Source organism: Halichoeres trimaculatus, unplaced genomic scaffold (assembly GCF_033239565.1).
Source record: "Halichoeres trimaculatus isolate MK-OKI-2021-1 unplaced genomic scaffold, fHalTri1.1 fHalTri1_scaffold_18, whole genome shotgun sequence".
Classification (NCBI taxonomy): domain Eukaryota; kingdom Metazoa; phylum Chordata; class Actinopteri; order Labriformes; family Labridae; genus Halichoeres; species Halichoeres trimaculatus.
In genome coordinates this window covers 5274605-5294867 of record NW_027437196.1, presented here as the reverse complement: position 1 = coordinate 5294867, position 20263 = coordinate 5274605, and the positions used below count along the sequence as shown (strand labels likewise).

General features: G+C 41.7%; 1 protein-coding gene across 5 annotated transcripts in view; it reads left to right on the top strand.

Moving 5' to 3' along the window:
- The window catches only part of rps6ka3b (ribosomal protein S6 kinase, polypeptide 3b), a 58838-nt gene that overhangs the window by 34248 nt on the left and 4327 nt on the right, over positions 1 to 20263 (top strand). For 3 of the 5 annotated variants that reach the window (XM_074693394.1, XM_074693393.1, XM_074693398.1), the window contains 18 exons: positions 9683 to 9799; positions 10765 to 10846; positions 12631 to 12711; positions 12849 to 12928; positions 13051 to 13157; positions 15028 to 15065; positions 15185 to 15327; positions 15411 to 15481; positions 16009 to 16097; positions 17819 to 17883; positions 17958 to 18060; positions 18163 to 18272; positions 18353 to 18478; positions 18561 to 18650; positions 19220 to 19378; positions 19460 to 19621; positions 19904 to 19980; positions 20075 to 20192. In XM_074693394.1, the coding sequence (XP_074549495.1) occupies positions 9683 to 9799; positions 10765 to 10846; positions 12631 to 12711; positions 12849 to 12928; positions 13051 to 13157; positions 15028 to 15065; positions 15185 to 15327; positions 15411 to 15481; positions 16009 to 16097; positions 17819 to 17883; positions 17958 to 18060; positions 18163 to 18272; positions 18353 to 18478; positions 18561 to 18650; positions 19220 to 19378; positions 19460 to 19621; positions 19904 to 19980; positions 20075 to 20192 (1818 nt within the window). Of the gene's footprint in view, positions 1 to 6549; positions 6721 to 9682; positions 9800 to 10764; positions 10847 to 12630; positions 12712 to 12848; positions 12929 to 13050; positions 13158 to 15027; positions 15066 to 15184; positions 15328 to 15410; positions 15482 to 16008; positions 16098 to 17818; positions 17884 to 17957; positions 18061 to 18162; positions 18273 to 18352; positions 18479 to 18560; positions 18651 to 19219; positions 19379 to 19459; positions 19622 to 19903; positions 19981 to 20074; positions 20193 to 20263 lie in introns of those variants that run through there. The other 2 variants (XM_074693396.1, XM_074693395.1) reach the window with 2 other exon arrangements.

Genomic DNA, 20263 nt, shown 5'->3' with positions numbered 1-20263 from the left:
TATATATATATATATATATATATATATATATATATATATATATATATATATATATATATATATATAAAAACACTGTGGAGGAAATATACATATGTATACATATACACATTTGATAGATCGGCTTATTTACTGTATTTGATCCGTTTTATATTTAGTCCTTTAGTAGTTCATTGTTTTCCCTAATTGGTTATTTCTTTATTAAAGAAAAATGAAATACCACGAAATGTCTATTTTAATTTCATCTGAAATTTTGCTAGCAAGGACTATGACTAAATCTGTTGGTTTTTTTTTTTTTTTTTTTTGTTATTTTCTGTACTTCTTGTATTGTAGTTATCTATTTTTTAATATCTGGTGAATTTTATTTTTTCCAGTCCTTAGTAATCATTTTTATTGCTGTGACTCTCAAAATTTAAAATAAATATTTTTTAACTGGACTTTATATTACTGGTATCTTCCCTAGTAATACATTTATTGGTTTTAGTTCCAATGTCATCCCAATTTTGTTTTTAAGATTCTAATAACTTATTTCCAATATGTCTGAATTATTGTACATGTATAAAAAATATGTAAGTAATCTGCGTTGTCCTCCCCACAATTCCTCCTGCATTTTGAGTTCATACCCTTAAGCAACACTTTTTTAGAGTTATCACAAGCAGAGCAGCAGCAAACGTTAGCTTAGCGCAGGAAACTGTGGCCGTGTCAGTCATTTTATCCCAACTACACCTAATTTGGAATACACCCTAGTGAAAAGCAAATAAATAAAATATGTTGAAGTATTTATTATCCTGATACCTGAGAGGTACTTCAGAATAAAGAGTACCTGAACTTGAATCCTGAATAAAATCTGGTACATACACATTTTTGTCTCTGGACTCAGGTCAGACCGCCTCGTGAAGGATCTCCTCAGATCTTCCCTATTTTTTACTGCTTGAGTTGGATTTCAGAAAGGTGTTTATGTTTGTGCGATCAGCTGATGGTGAGCTGTTACTTCAGGACGCAGATGGCGCACAGACTTTTAATGTCGGTTTATTTTCCTGTTTATTCTGGAAACAGCAGTTTGAGTCTCTGAGTTCGGCTTTAGGATCACTGAAGTGTGCTGCAGAGCAACAACACACTGTTTGTGTGATATACAAGCTGTCTGTGTGTGTGTGTGTCTGTGTGTGTGTGTGTGAGAGAAGTCAGGGGATTCACATTACCAGCACCCTCGTCCTGTAACTCTGACGTGTCCCAGGACATTTACTGTGAAACTCACACCACAGGACTGGACCAGATTGACAACCTATAAGGCTTTACTGCTTTAAGTTTTTCTTGAGACATCATCCTCTACAAAGGACAGTCTACAGTACAGTCCCCAAACCTCGAGTCCAATCCATAATTAAAAAATCAGAGTTGAGTCACCAGAGCAGAATCGAAGTCAGGTCAAAGTTGAGTTCCCATGATCTGAATCCAAGTCCAGGTCAGATCTTTAGTCCTTAGTGTTCACGTCCAAGTCACTGAAAAAATCTGGTTTTGGTAGTACAGGTCAAGTCTCAGTTGGTCGTTTGTCCAAGTCAAGTGTCGAGTTCTCAGTGTTAAGGTCTGAGTCAAGTCAGAGTCACCAGAGGACAATTAAAGTCAAGTCCTGTTTAATCTTCTATACCTGAGTCAAAAGCCTTGTTTCCACCAAGTGGTTCAGTTCAGTTTGTCTCGGCACGGTTTGCATTTTACAGTGTTTCCACTGACTAATCCCAGGACAGATCAGACTTTTTGGGAACCTTCCATAATGGGGCCAGACTAAACCGATCTGATCCCGAAAGGTGGAGCTACAACACTGCAGACCGTTGATTGGTCGAAAGAATCGCCACTTCCTGTGAAACAGCTGCTGCTGTATTTCTCCTGGCGGCACAGCGTCTTCTCTGAAAAAAAGCTTGATTGCGCCTTGTAAAAAAAATCCACATGCCAATCACAAAGAAGACAAAGTGCTGCATGTTTTCTTCTTCGTTGGATTTATTAGCAGGGTACAACCATAGACTGTAAAAAAAATGGACGTCTGCTTGCTCGGCTCAAAGTGAGGTCTCCACAAAAACTGCTCCCCCTGGTGGCTGGCTGCAGTATAGGTTTTAAAAAATACGGCTTTCCAGCCATTCCAGATGGGCTGTGGTCAAACTTTAAAAAATTATTACACCTCATAGAAATGTTTCTCACCTCTGATTGTTGTGGTGATTTGAAGATATCATTTGGCTGTCTTGTATTCAAGTTCTCTTTTTTCTGAAAAGTTTCGTTTTCATTAGTTATACAAGGTTAAAAATGAGGTTTGATGTAACGTTAAACAACAATGGACAGCTGCCATTTTTTTCAGGGATTGTAAAATATGTCGGGAGGTAGAGTCAGGAAGTGATTAGACTCTCGAAAGAAAGAAATATATATATTATTTTTGTCACCCAGCTCCACTCAGATTCTCCCAGAATCCCTCATCGGTGTGCTCTGAGATGACGGTATTGTGGCTTCAAAACTGTAGAATGATAAATCCCGGAGCCACACTGTCCACTCTATATACAGTCTATGTGTACACCGTGTGGCACTGCTATGGCGTCATGCTATTATTTAACTGACGCAGCTATTGGCATCTGGCTTACATGCCACCTGCCACAAGGGGGCAGGGTTGGCCAAGCCAACCTGTACCAAACCGTACTGATCTAAACTGGACCGCTTGGTGGAAACAGGGCCGAAGACTGGAGACGTCTAGTCTAAGTTCCCAGGAAAATATCAGTAAGTAAGTAACTAAGTCATGTCTCAGGTCTCTGCATCAAGTTTAAGACAAGTCAACAGAAAAGAGTGAGTGTTGAGAAGTCATGATCCAAATCAAGTCTGAGTCGAGTGAGAGGCACCATTAATGAAACCCGGTCGATCGTCAGAGTCAAGTTTTCAGTTTTCTGTGTTCAAATCATTGAGTCTCTGAATAAGAATCTGGATCCAATTGAGAGATTATCAAATTATTTACACTAACTTCAAAAGTCTTCATCAGAGTCTTTCCACCTACCCTGAGTCTTAATGTTGTCAACTCTGAGTCACGAGTGCTCCAGGTCAGGTTGAGAAAAGCATTGTTAGTAAATATTGAGCATTTTATTTCTCAGAAAGAGTTATCTGTTGTTTTATCAACGCTGTCTTTATGTTAAAGTTTGTCCGTGGACTGAAAATGTGAGTCTTTACGTCATGACTCTGACTCCTCCAGCAGCCGGAGCAGACTCAGACTCAGACTCTGTTGATTTCCCTACAGAGCAGAGATTTAATCGTGTGCAGTGTTATGTTAATGTGATCTGATGTGTGTAATGTGTCCGTCGGGAGGTCTGCTGCCGTGTGTAACAACATCAGGCTGATTCACTCTGCGTGTACGGCCTCATAATCTGATCTGATGGAGGACAGGTGATGTCTCGGGGCTGCTGTGCTGCGTCTCTTCCAGCTGTTTCAGACAGAGCTCTGTGAGGAGTGTGTTTAAAGTTATTACTCTGCAAATATTCCTGGATTTTATCTGATCTTTAGGGATTAAAAAACAATTTCCTCGTGAAGCTTATTTGGGGAAAGGGTTGCAGAAATCGAGTTAAGCCAAATTTAATCTCATGATGCCTGATTATTTTTGCATTACTCCAAGAAATGATGTGTGTAACAAGCTAAATCAGATGTGTGCGTGCATGTGTGTGTATGGGTGCATCAGGTGTACCTGCATGTTATTTTGTGTCCATGTGTGTGTTTTTGTGTGTGTGTGGGGGGAGCACAGGTGCAGGGTTGCAGTTTTAATCCTGTGATTAAGAGGTGCTACATGAGCATCCTGTCGCTTCGGCTCTGATCCTCCATCTGTAGTCTGACTCACACACACGCACACACACACGCACACACACATGTTTCTGAAATGGCCACATTCCTAAACTCGTCATCTTTTCAGAAATCTATTTTCTCGGTCGGCAGAGCCCAGGCTGTGTTTCTGTTTTGTGATCAGCTGTTTGCTGTTTTTTGAGGTGTTGCGAGCTGCGTTCAGATTCGTTTTGACAGAGCGACTAATTTACAAACAGCGTGATGTTTCGTGTTTGTCGCTTTTGATATGCAGTGCTGACGGCATGTCTCTGTGTTTGTGCAGCTGAGAAGAACACTGGGAAATGTTTTAAGGAAGGGCTACATGAGATGAAGCTGAAACCTCCACCCTTCAGTTTTTGCTGTAGGTGTTATAAATATTATTTGATCACAGCAGACGTAAAAACATCAACACCAGGGAGCTCTCAAACAGAACCAGTGATGGGTTCCTGATGCTCTGCAGGAGCTTCAGATAAATAACAGTAAAACACTCCTTCCTTCCAGACTCTGTTTACTACGACCAAACATTTGTTGCTGCTTTGGCTCCAGACAGATGAAGTGTTTGATCTTCAGCTGATGCTGAGAGTGATTCAGTTTCCTGCTGCTTAACTTTACATTTAAAGGCTCACGCTGTGATGTTCAAAGAAAAAAAAATCAAACATTCATAAAGTGAACTGTTAAAGAATGATTCACACTTTGTTTCTTGGTAAAGTATAAAATACTGAGCATCTCAGCTCCTCCTTTTGTCCTCTGTCTGAACTCTGGGAGTCTTTGCTGTTGCTCCTATATATAAGAGTTGAAAAGTGCTTTCCCTGCTTTGACTTATCATGAATGCACAGGAAAAAACAGGAAGTTGTGCTCTACCTGCCTTGGCTTTTCATAAATATTCACAAAGAAGTCTTTGCTGCTGCTCTCCCTGCCTTAGTTTTTCATAAATGTACACAAGAGAGTCAACAGATGTGCTCCTCGTGCCTTCGATGTTTATGCAAGCACAGGAAAAAACATGTGGTTGTGCTCTTCCTGCTTTGACTTTTCATGTGTACAATTGAACAACAAATGAGGTGTGCTCCCCCTGCCTACATTTCATATGTGGCCATAGAAGAGAGTTGAAAAGTGCTTTCCCTGCTTTGACTAATCATGAATACACAGGAAAAAACAGGAAGTTGTGCTCTACCTGCCTTGGCTTTCATAAATGTACACAGAGGAGTCTTTGCTGCTGCTCTCTCTGCCTTGATTTTTCAAAAGTGTACATGAGACTGACAACAGATATGCTCTTCCTGCCTTAGCTGTTTGTGTATGCACAGGAAAAAAATAGGTATTTGTGCTCTTTATGCCATGGCTTTTCATGTATACAAGTGAACCAGATATAAGGTGTGCTCTCCCTGCTTTCAAATTCCATATATGGGCATAATGGAGAATTTTAAAGTGCTTTCCCTGCCTTGACTTTTCATGAATGCATTGAAAAAAAAACAGGGAGTTGTCAAAAATTTACATAAAAGAGATGTAAGGTTTGCTCTCCCTGCCTTGACTTTTCATGTCAGTACATGAAAAAGAGGGAAGGTGTGCTCTCCCTGCCTTGGCTTTTTAAATGTGCGTGAACATATAAGAGGAAGTGTGCTCTCCCTGCCTTTCTTTTCTAAGTTAGTTTATTAAAAAGAGAGAAGGTGTGCTCTTTTTTTTACTTTTTTCTTGCATGCTCATAAACAAGGGGGGTTGTACTCTCCCTGCCTTCACATTCCATATAAGTGCATAAAATAGAGTTTCAAAGTGCTTTTCTTGCCTTGACTTTTCATGAATACACAGAAAAAAAACAGGTAGTTGTGCTCTTCCTGCCATGACTTTTCATGTATACAAATAAATTATGAGGTGTGCCCTCCTTGTCTTCACATTTCATATATATGCATATAAGAGAGGATTGAAAAGTGCTCTTCCTGCCTTGACTTTTTTTGAATGCACAAGAAAAGTACACTGGAAGTTTTCATAAATGTACATAAAAGAGACCTTAGGTTTTCTCTCCCTGCCTTTACTTTTCAGAAATGTACATGAAGGAGACAACCCGTGTGCTCTCCCTGCCTTAGCTTTGTATATGTATGCAAACATTAAAGAGGAGGTGTGCTCTCCCTGCCTTTCATTTCCATGTTAACACATAAAAGAGAGGGGAGATGTGCTCTGTTTCCTTTGGCTTTAGTTGTATGTACATGAACAAGAAATGTCGTGCTCTCCCTGCCTTTTGGTTTTTATGTATGGACATACTATAAAATGGAGATGTGCTCTTCCCACCTTAGCTTTAGTATGTGGAGGCACAAGGAGCTCCCAGAACAGAGCCATACCACCAAATATGAATCATTGTATGCCAATGGTGATTAGTTAAAGTTATGATATCCTTTATGTTGTGAATGAATATTATTTGAGGTGAACTTTTAAAACCAGTACGTCTACGTATCAGGGTGATATTTTAAAGTGAAGTGTTTCTGCTTTAATTAAGTCGAGCATCCTAATTTCCTCCTCACTCCTGCTCGTGTGACTGCAGCTCCTCCCTCTTCTGTCAGAGCTCCTGAGCGAGAGGGAGAAGTGCAAACCAGAGAGGAGAGGTGAGAACGGTCCAAGTAAAGATAGAAAGAGAGGAAGGAGGAGGGATCCAGGGGAAGGAAAGGAGGGAGGGAGGAACTCTCTGAGGGAGAGAGAAAATGGGCAAGAGAGGTAGACACAGAGTGAGTAAGGGAGGGGGAGGAAGGAGTGTCAGGGACGATCAGGAGCCGGCTGCATCCTGTAGCCTCGCAGTCGATGCTCAGGAGCATGTTAGCACCACAGAGCCTCATCCGCAGCAGGGACTACAGGACCCACAATGCACTGGGATACTCATCAGCCAACAGGTCACCCACCTGGGACACACAGGTACAGAGCAAAGGGGGGAGTGGAGGAGAAGAGACTGAGAGGGGTGAGAGAAGAGGAGGAGGAGTGAAGGTTGGGGAGAGAAGAGGAAAGTGGTGCAGCCAGAGAGGATGATGGGAAATGTGTTTGCCTGTTTACCTGTTCAAACTCAACATCCTGAGCACACAGAGAGGAGCAGGAGAGGATGCTGAGGAGAGATCAGGGAGGGATGGAGTTCCTCAGCACACACACACACACACACACACACACACACACACACACACACATACACACACACACACACACACACACACACACACACACACACACACACACACACACACACACACACACTCAGTCACACACACACACCCTCTCACAGTATGGTATTATTAGTCACTCAGCTACAGCAGGGGAGCAGGTATTGGGGGTGGATCCATGACAACTGTGCATCCTTAATGTGTGTATGTGTGTGTCCTGTTTAGAGGGTGTGTGTGTGTGTGTGTGTGTGTGTTGTGATTTCCCACTGAGCAGAATGTTCAGGAACCCTGCTCAACCTGTCGTGTGATTCACCGAGATATGAGGAAGACCAGACCGACGGAAAACAAAATCATCTCACGTCCGTGTTGTTGTTGTTTACCTCTGGTTAAACCTGCTGTAACTGACGCTTTACGCTTTACTACATTTCCCAGAATGCCTTTTAGAAATGACACCGCCCACAGAACATGCCTGAACTTGCTCCTTTCAGCTGTTGTATTGTTTAAACCTCAGGAGAAAGGAAAAGTTGTAGCTCGGTAAAAATAACACTCGTATTACTCACTCAGTCCCCACCCTGCTGTGTAGCTCAGTCTGCAATGCATTCTGGTCTTTAGAGGCTAATTCTGCTGCATGGAGAAGGTGTAAAGAATGTGTTGTGTAGTGCTCTTCAGTGTGTGGATCCAGGTCAAAGTTGATGAAAAGATCAAAGGTTCACAGAGGGGTAACAACTGAAAAACAGTTATTTCATCAGGACTGCACTTACCTCATGATTGGCTCAGAGTTTTTACTGATAAGTGGCTCCATCGATTTAAAGGTCTAGACCCCGGGGTACGAGAAAATCCTCTTTTCTGATGTAAATAAGAGAGAATGTCTCAAATTTGGTTCAATGTTAGAGTGTACAGGTACATAAAACCATACATAACCACCCCAGCTCTTTCTTTTCTGCTACATCTGACTTTATAAATGTCATAAATTCAAACTTGGATGCTAACTCTGTTCTGTACCCTGGGTGTCTTCAGCGCTGCTCCCCCTACCTTGGTCTCCATGTATGCCCATAAAAGTGATAAAACTTTGTCTCTCTTCGCCTTGGCTTTTTATACATACACAAATATGAGAGGCAGTGTGCTCTCCCTGCCTTGACTTTTTATACATACACAAGTATTAGAGGGGTAGTGTGCTTACCCTGCATTTGCTTTTTATACATATTCAAATATTAGAGAAGTAGTGTCATTCCCTGCCATTGCTTTTATACATTCACAAATAAAAGAGAAGCAGTGTGCTCAACCTGCCTTTTCTTTTCATACATACACACATATTAGTAAGGCAGTGTGCTCTCCCTGCCTTCACTTTAATGTTTCCACATAAAAATGAGAGATGGGCTGTCCCTGCTTTTGCCTCATGGTTGATTTGAAAAAGAGAGGAAGTGTGCTCGGCTTGCCTTAGCTTTTTATGCAAACACAAATAAAAGTGAGGTAGTGTGCTCTCCCTGCTCTCCCTCCCTTAGCTTATTTAAGCTCATGAAAAAGAGGGGAGATGTGCTCTCCCTGCTTTCACTTTTGTGGTTTACTTGAAAGAGAGAGGCAGTGTGCTCTCCCTGCCATAGCTTATTGTACAAACACAAGTATTAGAGAGGAAGTGTGCTCCCTCGCCCTCCCTTTAATGTTTCCACATGAAAAAGAGAGAAGATGGACTGTCCCTGCTTTAGCTTTCATGGTTTATTTGAAAAAAAGACCAGATTCGCTCCCCCTGCCTTAGCTTTTTATACATACACAAATATTCGTGAGGCAGTGTGCTCTCCTTGCCTTTTCTTTTTATGTATGCACATGAAAGAAAGCGATGATGTGCTCTCCCTGCTTAACTTTTGTGGTTTACTTGAAAAAAAGAGCTAGTGTGCTCTTCCTGCCTTAGCTTTTTATACACACAAAAATATATTTGAGGCAGTGTGCTCTTCCTGCCTTTGCTTTTATGTATGCACATGAAAGAGAGGGGAGATGTGCTCTCCCTGCTTTAACTTTTATGGTTTATTTGAAAAAAAGAGGAAGTGTGCTCTCCCTGCCCTCCTTTAAATGCTTCCACATGAGAAAGAGAGGAGATGGGCTGTCCCTGCTTTGGCTTTCATGGTTGATTTGAAAAAGAGAGAAAGTGTGCTCAGCTTGCCTTAGCTTGATATACATACACAAATATTTGTGAGGCAGTGTGCTCTCCTTGCCTTTTCTTTTTATGTATGCACATGAAAGATAGGGGAGATGTGCTCTCCCTGCTTTATCTTTTATTGTTTACTTGAAAAGAGAGGAAGTGTGCTCTCCCTGCCTTGCCCTTGGCATTCCACTTGGAATTTAGAAGAGCAGAGCCTCCTATAAACGAGCCAAACTCATCAAAACTTTTTACAAGTTTTGCCACATTTAATAAGTTTTTTTCCACGTGTGAAATCACCAAACTTATACTCAGACTGTAAAGTTGTCTTTTCTGATTCTTCGACATGATTTCTGCTGTGAAAGTCCGGGGTCATTTTTTTGCCTTTGTTAACAGGACAGCTGAAGAGAGACAGGAAGTGTGTGGGGCAGAGAGGGGGGAAGGCGAGCAGCAAAGGGTCATGGCTTTGGGTTGAAGAAGCGACTGCTGCGACAGAGACTACAGCCTCTGTATTAGAGGTCATAGAGTGAACTACGAGTGCCCCCTTCACCTCTTCGATAATAACTGTTATTGTTAACTGTTTTGTGTCTTACAGGATGACGTACCGATCAAAGAGATCAACATCACAAATCATGTGAAGGAGGGATCAGAGAAGGCGGACCCACGACAGTTTGAGCTACGCAAAGTCCTGGGACAGGGCTCCTTCGGCAAGGTACCTATGTGTGTGTGTGTGTGTTGGTGTATTTTCAGAGCTAGTGTGAGTGGGCTCAAGTGTGTGCGTAAGCGTGGGCTTCATTTCCTCTCAAATCCCTGTAATGCTTCCCGAGTGGCTGTGTTTGAGAGCTCGTTGCCTCAGAGACGGCAGGCTGAGGGTCCTTCACCGTCGCACTCATCGTCTTTATGAATGAGAGGCATGTTAAAGTGTGTGTGTGTGAGTGTGTATGTACTTATCTACATGTCTTTGACTGAGGAAAATTGGCTGATACAAACAAACAAACCATCAGAACTGAAATTCAGATAAAAATACTCACTGACACTCAGGAGTGTGTCCAGATGTTTCAGCTGAAATGGAAAGATGTGTCTGTTTCTTATCCTGTCCTATCTACATTAATTAAATCTTTAAATGTAGCATATCATTTAACTCTGATAAGCTCACCAAAGTTAGAGAGGATGTTCTGTTTTTCTTTACTTTGAACATGGATGTAAAGGAAGAAAGGCTTGACGTTTAGCTAGCAAATCAAAGCAACCTATTGTAAAAATAGCATTAGGTCTGGAATGAGGTTATCACAGGATCTTCTAACTGGTTCTTGACACATTTAAGGGTTGGGCCTCAAACACAAGGTTTGTCCATTGCTCCGCCCCTTTTTTTTGGAGCTATAAACCACGTAAAGATACTATGGAGGCACCAGAAGGACAGACAACAGCCTGAAAATGCACAATACCCCCTCTTTAAGGACTCAAGTGGATTAGATTGGATTAAATATTACCTAAAACAAGAAAACATGCTTCAATAAAATGCAAACCTGCTTCAACACAGTGTTGATTTCTATTTAAGCCCCGCCTCAGACAGAGCAAACAGCCAATCAGAGTGTTACTTACTCACTAAACACTCACATTTTAGCTTAATGAATCTGCCACTGACCTAACTGTGAACTCTGTATTTTTGTGTGTTTGCAGGTGTTTCTGGTGAGGAAGGTCACAGGACCAGATGCTGGTCAGCTGTATGCAATGAAAGTCTTGAAGAAAGCCACACTTAAAGGTATGAAAACACTGTTAAGACTGTTTCATGTGGGGAAATTTCTAGAAAATCTCAGGACAGTCCAACCCCTTAAGCTTTTCTTTTACACATGTCCACACAGTTTGAAGTTATACCCATAACACGGTGTAACAGAAGACAGAAGCTGAGGTAGTCACCTTTATAATGTGTGTCTCATTGACCTATTTTTCAGGCTGTCCGTAAATTTTTTAAAGGTCCCATATTCTGCTTCTTTTCTGCAGTTTAATAAGGATCACTGATGTCTTCATGAAATGGTAGTAACATGTTTTGGTCCAAAAAGCCAATAAATCAAGCACAGCAGCATTGTTTCCAGGCTCTCATAGCCCCTCTGTTCAGAACGCTCTGATTTAGTGGGCGTGGCCTTCATATGTAAATGAGCCACCGCTGATACCGCCCAGCTCTTCAGCGTCACTGAGAGCGGCACCACGAGCTCCGAGTGAACAATGTTTAGAAAACAGCAAAGCTCGTTTACCATAACATTACAGGCTAAAACAACAGGCTAACCGCAGCTAAAGTTAGCATCCTGAAGCTAACACAGAGACAGGGGGGACACTGAGCAAAAGCCCTATCATCTGCTCCACAGCACTCAGCATTTAAAATACTCACATTTCCAGGGTCCTAGGTTTGTTGGTGGATGGTTGGTAATGCGCCTGGATTCAGGACCAGTCTATTGGCTAGCCCTCTGTTGGACTGTCCAAAGTTGGAAAAGCAGTTGGCCGTGAAGTGACTAGCACACACATGCACAGTTTTACTGAGTGTAGCTGGAACATTTCCTTGATAAATGAACTCTAGACACTTAGTCTGTCTTCTTCTGAGATGGGAAGCTTCTGCATGGAACTATGTGGCTGTTTACAGCCAAAAACAGAGCAGTGATGGCTCTTCAACTTTGGCGTTCTCCTCCCCGTTGCTGGAAAGGATTTTTCTCCAGAAGCGGGGAGGGGGTTATGGGGTATCCGCTCCAGTGGACCGGTCAGGTCAGACTTGCTCCTGATTGGTCAAAAAAGGGAATTGCTGACGTCGGCAAATCCCCAAAATCCAAACAGCTCGTTTTAGGTCAGGATTTTACATTCACAAGCTCTACTAAGTACAGGTTTTGTCATTAAATATCACATTTTGTGGGCTGGGAGGAAAGACAAAGACCCACAAATTTCACTAAAAGACTTAAAAAAGGGATTTTTGCACAATATGGAACCTTAAGCAGAACAATTCTAAGATTTTAAGAAGTGTATTTAACCTAGATATGTTTGGACATTTATGAGCACGACTTCACAGATCATAAAACATGGAGGATCTTGTTCTTGTAACTCATTGTAGTTTCTTCTAAAGGTCTTGGCTGCTAAATATACCGTATAGGGATAAAAAGATGTGTTTTTCTCAGGTGGGAAAGTGTTCACAGGTAGATCAGAGTGTGTCTGCTCAGCCGTCATCACCCAGAGTGGAATTTCACACCTCAACGTGAGGCTCAAAAGCTAAAGAGGTATATGAGAGGGGGAGAGATGAATTAGTATATGCCACCTGCTGGTGGAAATAAAAAATCTCTGCCTTATTATTCTGTGCCTTTCCTCTCCTCTCTGGCCAAACATTTCTGTTGTAAAATCCTTGATGCTGAGTCCTTTCTCTCCCTGATACGCCGTTACTCATCAGCTGCCATCTGGGAGTCTCTCCAGCTAAAACAGAAACCAAATAAGGGAGTGTGTTTTATTTTGGTTTCCTCTGAAGCTCCATCAGGTGATTTATGTGTTTTTCCACTCTGTGTGTGTCTCCAGTGCGTGACCGAGTGAGGACGAAGATGGAGAGAGACATCCTGGTGGAGGTCAACCATCCCTTCATCGTCAAACTGCACTACGGTGAGTCAACCAATAGCAGACCTCCTGTGATGACTCATCGACTCAGCAGCCAATGGCAGCTTGTTATTCCAATCTGAGTCTGCAACAGATTTCCCCAGTGGAAAGTATTCAGTCTCTAACTTTCTCTCCTACGTCAGCCTTTCAGACGGAGGGGAAGCTCTACCTGATCCTGGACTTCCTCCGAGGAGGAGATCTGTTCACCCGGCTCTCTAAGGAGGTAACACCTCACATCCCTCAGCTCTGGTTTACACACAGGCAGAGCGAGATTTATGCCTTAAAGACAAAGCGTGGTGCAGAAAAATATTCACAAACACTGGATTTTATATATTCCTGTCGTAGGTGATGTTCACAGAGGAGGATGTGAAGTTTTACCTGGCTGAGCTCGCTTTAGCTCTGGATCACCTTCACAGCCTCGGCATCATTTACAGAGACCTCAAACCAGAAAAGTATGCACACACTTACACACTCATACACACTGACGTAGCCATCAGGGGACTCTCAGCGTACCTGAACCGAGCAGGCCTCTTCACGATTACATACCCCAACAAAAAATGCATTCCTACAAGTGCTGACAACTTTACGGGAAAATTTTTGGGCATCGAGTAAATGTTTTGAGAAGATAAATATTTGAAGTCCAGGGGAAATTTTATGCCACCACAGTTTCAATCAAGACACCCAAACTGAAACGAAGCTATCTGAGTGTTTTTCTCCAAATTTCAATTTTTATCCCTGTTTCTTTTCCTGCTTTCTTTATTTTGAGACTCTCGAGCATCAACCACCTTCCTTCCTTTTTTCCTTCCTTCTTGTAACTGGTAACTTAATACGTATCTCAATTTTAGACATGAAGAAGGAGTCTTTTTTTATTTTATTTATTTATTTATTTATTTATGGATTTATTTATGGAATTATTTAGATTAGATTTTGTTATCTAATCTCTTTTTTATTTATTCAGATTGTTTTATTTTTTCATTTATTTATTATTTATTTTTTTATCTTTAATTCTCTATTTAGAGGATGGTTGCAAGCATTTTACAAGCTATTAGTCAAAATATCCTCAATATTTTCTTTTTTTTTTAAACAATAAACTCCTTATTACTCTATAACTGTAAACAGTCTGTAAGAGGAATGTGCAGTTACCCTGATCTTCTTTTATATGTAGGGTAATTGTTCAATATGCTTTCAAAGCAGAGGGCCAAAGGGAACAAAAACAAAAAACAGGAAGAAAAGAAAAACACACCCACAAAAAAAAACATTTCATGGATGATAAACATATAAGACATCAGTATACATATAGAGGGTTTGCGTTTACATTACTTCCCCTCTGGGACACGCCCACTTCAGTCAGACTAAGTGGCAAAACAAACGCCACTTAGCATTGCAGAGAGCAGCAGTTAACATAGCAAGACTAGGAAAAAAAGTGGATATGACATGAAATTGAGGGTAGTTTGGACTCAACAGAGCCACAAAAGAACAGGACTAAGTTAACATACATAAAAGTTTTGTAAAAATAATTAAAAAATAATCCATAACTGAGTTCACTGCAAGAAAATGTCTTTGAAATTTTTTTTATTATTTTATTTCTCTAATCATTTTTGTGAACAGAGGAGTTCTAGAATTTTAGGAAATAAAACCAGACACATAGAATTCTGGAATCTTTTGGAATAAAAGCAGGGGGATAGAGAGTTCTAGAATTTAGCTTTCAGCTTTCGTTGCTTGAATTGTTTCTGAAAATTGCAGCGTTCCATCAGTTTCTCTTTGTCTTTTGGTAGCCTGCCTCAAGAGCGCTCTGGTTTCCTTTCAAACATGTTCATTCAATCAATCGGGCAACAGCTTTTCCCATTTTTCGATTATGTTTTTGAATTTAGACGGTATTTAAGCCAACGCTGCCACTCATCTCCCTCTTTCTGCCACTCAGTGGGCGTAACCACGGCGACTTCCCTCATGTGCATACCCTCTATACATGTTTGCATAAGGATAACATCAACTGTTAATTTACCAGTTCCCGGAAGTTTGGTCTAGACCGAAGAAGTTGTCTTAATAGAGCACTTATTTCAAAAACAATCTTCAGGAATTCTTTATTCACTGCTTAATTGTTGACTTAAGTTAGTTTTTGTAAAAATAAATCATCAGGGGTTTATTCAGAGCAACATGTACCTTGTTTTTTTGGCGGTCCCCGTTGGTGAGTGCATAGCAAAACTATGGGCCCCTGTAGGATGGGAAAACAAGTAGACTCACACACACAGTCGTGCTGCATTGTGAAATTTTGCGAGCAGACATTTCCTTCAGAAAATAAAAACCTCATTTCTGCTTTTTCAGCATCCTGCTGGACGAGGAGGGGCACATCAAGCTGACCGGTGTGTAATATAACACCTGTTCTTTGTACTGTGTGTGTGTGAGAGAGAGTGTGTGTGTGTGTTTCCATCAAGCTGCAGCTGATAACCCTTTTATCTCTGATTTCCATGTGTGTGTTCAGACTTTGGCCTCAGTAAGGAGTCCATAGACCACGAGAACAAGGCCTACTCCTTCTGTGGGACGGTGGAGTACATGGCTCCTGAGGTGGTGAACAGGCGAGGGCACACGCACAGCGCCGACTGGTGGTCGTACGGGGTGCTGATGGTGAGGGGATGCTGAAAATAACTGCTGTTAATCTGCACGTCAAGGTGTTGGAAATATCACAGAGTGTGTTTCCTCCCTCTCAGTTTGAGATGCTGACGGGAACGCTGCCGTTTCAAGGCAAAGACCGGAAAGAGACGATGACCATGATCCTCAAGTAAGACTCTCCGTCCTGTCTGTACACTCACATCCTATCAGCTCCTCGCAGCTTTTATTACAGCCCACATCAGAGAGGAGGCAGACTCTCCTCCCTCAGAGTCGGCCCAGGGGGAGGTGAAGGATTTATATTAGAGGAGATAAAGTGCAGCACTCAGGAGGAAGAGGAGGACGAGGATGGACAGAGCAGAGGACGGAGAAGAGGGAGAGATTTTTATAACAGTGAGGGGGGAAGAAGAAGAGGCAGGAGGAAGTGAGGGAAGGAATCATATCGGATAGATTAAAAAAGCACAGGAAATATCGAGGCGTCCTGCTCTCTCTGTGCTCTCTCTCACACTCCCTCTTTGTCTGTCTCAGAAAGCTGAGTCGGCTCTCTGCAGACTGCTGACTGAGCTTCCTGTGTTTCTGTTTGTGGGTCTTCTACTCTTTCAGATTCTGACAGATCTGATTTCAGATATGAACACACTGCAAACCTGCTTTTACTTTAATATCAGCACTTCGTCTGAGCTCTGTGTGTTTTCTTTTCAGGGCCAAGTTGGGGATGCCTCAGTTTTTGAGTTCAGAAGCTCAGAGTCTCCTCAGGAACCTTTTCAAACGGAACCCTGCAAACAGATTAGGTAAAAACTTCTTTTTCACTTTTTTTACACCTAAGAAAACAGTTGAGACGAGCTGAGCAGTAGAAAAGTGTGTGGATACCTGAATATGCTGTACAGGTTTAAGAGTTTTTTACTCAGTGCAGCTTTATTTCTGAGCCAGAACAAGTCAAGATCATTGATGAGAAACTCATTTTAATTTTTTTTCTATATAACACCATTCGTACACAAACACATGTAACTCAAAGTTCTTCACAACAAAACAAAAACAAGCACTAGTTAAATAAAAATAATAGTTTTATAAAAATAATTAAAAGAAAATCCAAGTGGTGTCAGTATGGGCTTAAGGTTTGTCGTTCCACACCCCATGAAGTTAGAAACCGTGTGTATATATTTTTTTAGCATATGACATTTGTGAAACTGTGAATGTTATTTCTTTTTTTGTTTTTCTTGTTTTTTTTTTTTTGTTTTGTTTGTTTGTTGTGGTGTCAGTTGTATTCTCATTTATATTTTTAGTTATACCATACTTTTGAAGTTTTTCTGTGCTGTTTATGCAATGTACAACTTCAGGTTTGCTTTGTTCTGTTAAAGAAAACAAAACTAAACAAAAAACAAAGCAATTAAAAGTTTAGCTAGGAAAAAAAAAGGAACAAAATTGTGTGGGCGGACCAGGTTTGACCCCCAGGTTTGGCCTCTCTCCTGCATGCCCTGTGCTCTCCAAATCAAAGCATAAAAGTATGAAAATTGATTTTAAAAAAATGTAAAAAATTAGAATATGAAAAACCAAAAATAAACTATTGTATAGTGACTTCAAACTTTGACGATCCATAAGATAACTGAGTTCACTGCAAGACAAATTAATTTTTGGAAATGTCCTTTTCTTTAATTTTATTTATCTATTTATTTTTGTAAACAGAGGAGCTCTAGAATTTCAGGAAATAAAAGCAGACACATAGACTTCTGGAATCTTTTTTGAAAAAAAGCAGAGGGATGGAGAGTTCTAGAATTTAAGAAATTAAATAAGAGGCAGAGTTCCGGAATTTAAGCAGAGGACAGAGAGTTCTGGAATTTTATCCATTTAGTTATTTGGAGTTGGAATTAGGGTGTTAAAGCAAAGGACAGAGAGTTCTGGAATTTTTGGTTGAAAATAAATGTAGAGGATGAAGAGTTCAGATATTTTATTTATTTATTCTTATTTTTTGGATAAACAAAAAATGAAAAAAAGAAAGCAGGGGATGTAGAGTTGAAATTCAGATATTACAGCAGAGGACGGTGAATTCTTAAATACCAGTAATTAAAGCAGAAGCTTAGAGATCTTCCGTTTTTGGATACAAAAGAAAAAAATTGGAGATCTGGAATTTGGGGAAATAGAAGCAGACAACACAGAATGTTCAAAATTGTTTTAAATGAAAGCAGAAGACAAAGAGTTCTTGAATTTCAGGAAACAAAAGTCAAAGATGGTAGAGCTGGAATTTCAGGGAATCAAACAGAAAGTTCTTTTTAGCTAAATATCTGAAAGATAATAAAATGAAGTGTTTATGGCTTCAATAAAATGAAGATTAAAATTAAATCTGAATCTAAAAATGATACAAAATTTACTGTTGTTTCAATTTTCTTCCGACAACCTTGCAGCTAACGTGGTGTTTCCCTCTTTCGAGCACTGCCGTCTTATATTTTAAGTGTGATGTTTCAAACAGAGTCTGTCTCTGAATCTGAAGAACGTGTTTCCTCCTGTTTGTTGACAGGAGCCGGACCAGACGGTGTGGAGGAGATCAAGAGGCATCAGTTCTTCAGCACCATCGACTGGAATGTCAGTGTCTGTTTTTTTAAAGAGTTTGATTTAATGATGTGTTTCAGATTTCTAACACGTCCGTCTCCCTGCAGAAACTTTTCCGTAGAGAGCTCCACCCTCCCTTCAAACCGGCTGCAGGACGACCTGACGACACTTTCTATTTCGATCCAGAGTTCACGGCTAAAACACCCAGAGGTACAGATTCACACCTCCTCCTCCTCCTCCTCCTCTTCCTCCTCAGATATTTACACTTCGCCAACCCTCTGCTCCAACATCTGTTCTGTGTTTGTGCCTCAGACTCTCCGGGGGTTCCTCCCAGTGCCAACGCTCATCAGCTGTTCAGAGGATTCAGTTTTGTGGCGATCACAGAAGAGGACACACAGCCCATCCCCAACACCATCGTCCAGGTACACCTCACAAAGAGATTTAGTTTTCAGTTTCACTCTGACAAAATGTCGTTTTTTAATTCACTGATGTGTTTCTGCAGCAGCTGCACAGGAGCACGTCTCAGTTCTCCGACCTCTACGAGATCAAAGAGGACATCGGCGTCGGCTCGTACTCCATCTGCAAACGAGCCATCCACAAAGGATCCGGCACGGAGTACGCTGTCAAAGTGAGTAAAAACTGAACATCCACGACGCCTGCAGCTCTTTGTCTCTGCTCCTCTCTGAAAACTGGATCTGTTTCTGCTGCAGATCATCAACAAGTCCAAGAGAGACCCGACGGAGGAGGTGGAGATCCTGCTGAGATACGGACAACATCCCAACATCATCACCCTCAAAGACGTGGGTCACGTGATCTTATTCACGCCTCTTTCTTAACCTCCATCTCTCAGATTTCTTCATTTCTTCGATCTTTAACGCCGTGGACTTTCTGCTAACGGCTTAATTTGGATTGAGTTTTTTTCAGGGGTGACTCATTCTTAATGAGAGTTATAAATATCCTGAGCTGCTGGGTGAAAACTCTCACTTGCATCACTTCCAGGACTTTGTAAAAAAAGCTGTTAGAGATGATTCAGCCTGTTGTCAAAGATTATAAATACAGAGCCGTGTGTTATTTACGTGAGACTCAAGTTTCATCTCTTGTTTCATCAGTGCAGCAGATCTCGTCTGATCGATTTGAAACAAATCTGGGACTGAAACTAAACAGTACCAGGAACTTTTAGCTTCAGAAAGTTTCTTTGTTTCTGAGTTTTACTTTTCAGACCGAACATTTGTTGTGACTCATTTGTGCCATGTTGCGCTGCATCTTTAATGACCCTGAAGGAACAAACACTCAGTGATCAGATCTGAAGCTGTTGTGTTGTTGAGAAATTCAGAATAATTTAACGCCTGAGCTGTCGTTTGCGCCGCAGGTGTACGATGACGGCCGGTCGGTGTTCCTGGTGACGGAGCTGATGAAAGGAGGAGAGCTGCTGGACAAAATCCTCCGACAGAAGTTTTTCTCGGAGCGAGAAGCCAGCGCCGTTCTCTACACCATCACCAAGACGGTGGAGTACCTGCACGTACAAGGGGTACGACTCTAAAACTTTGGCGTCTCCGTCTTTGTTTGACCTCATGAAGCTCACTTGGATCTCTTCCTGTCCTGTTTCCAGGTGGTTCACAGAGACCTGAAGCCCAGTAACATCCTCTACGTGGATGAGAGCGGGAACGCTGAGTCCATCAGGATCTGCGACTTTGGTTTCGCCAAACAGCTGAGAGCGGAGAACGGTCTGCTCATGACGCCGTGCTACACCGCTAACTTCGTCGCTCCAGAGGTACGAGCTCTTTCCTCTTTATCTGTTTTACCTCGCTTTATTTCATCCTACTTTTATCTTCTTGATGTCTTCTTAAAGGATATTTTAAGTCACAGCCCCCTGTCTGTTTTCATTTGGTTTAAAAACATCTTTGGTTACCACGGCGACCAGGTGTTAATGTGACCTGAAAGGCGTACACGTCAGCGTTCAGGAGGTGTTGGAGCTCTTCGCTTCAGCAGTGTGAGAGAAAAACAGAGCAGATGTTTGATTAAAATCATGGAACTTGTGTTTTTCTCCCGTCAGGTGTTGAAGAAGCAGGGTTATGACGCCGCCTGCGACATCTGGAGCCTGGGCGTCCTGCTCTACACGATGCTGACGGGGTGGGTGGAGATGGAAACACAGGAAACGTGACGTGAATCTCTTCCTGTTCCCTTCCCAAACACACATCATCATGTACTCTGTCTGCGTCTGTAGGTTCACTCCTTTTGCAAACGGCCCCGAGGACACGCCGGAGGAGATCCTGGCTCGAATCGGCAGCGGGAAGTTCTCCCTCAGCGGAGGATACTGGAACTCTGTCTCTCCCGAGGCCAAGGTGAGGAAACGGAAACCTGAAAGTGAAGAAGCCGATAGATCAACTTTTTTTTCCAGTGTTTTGAAATAAAA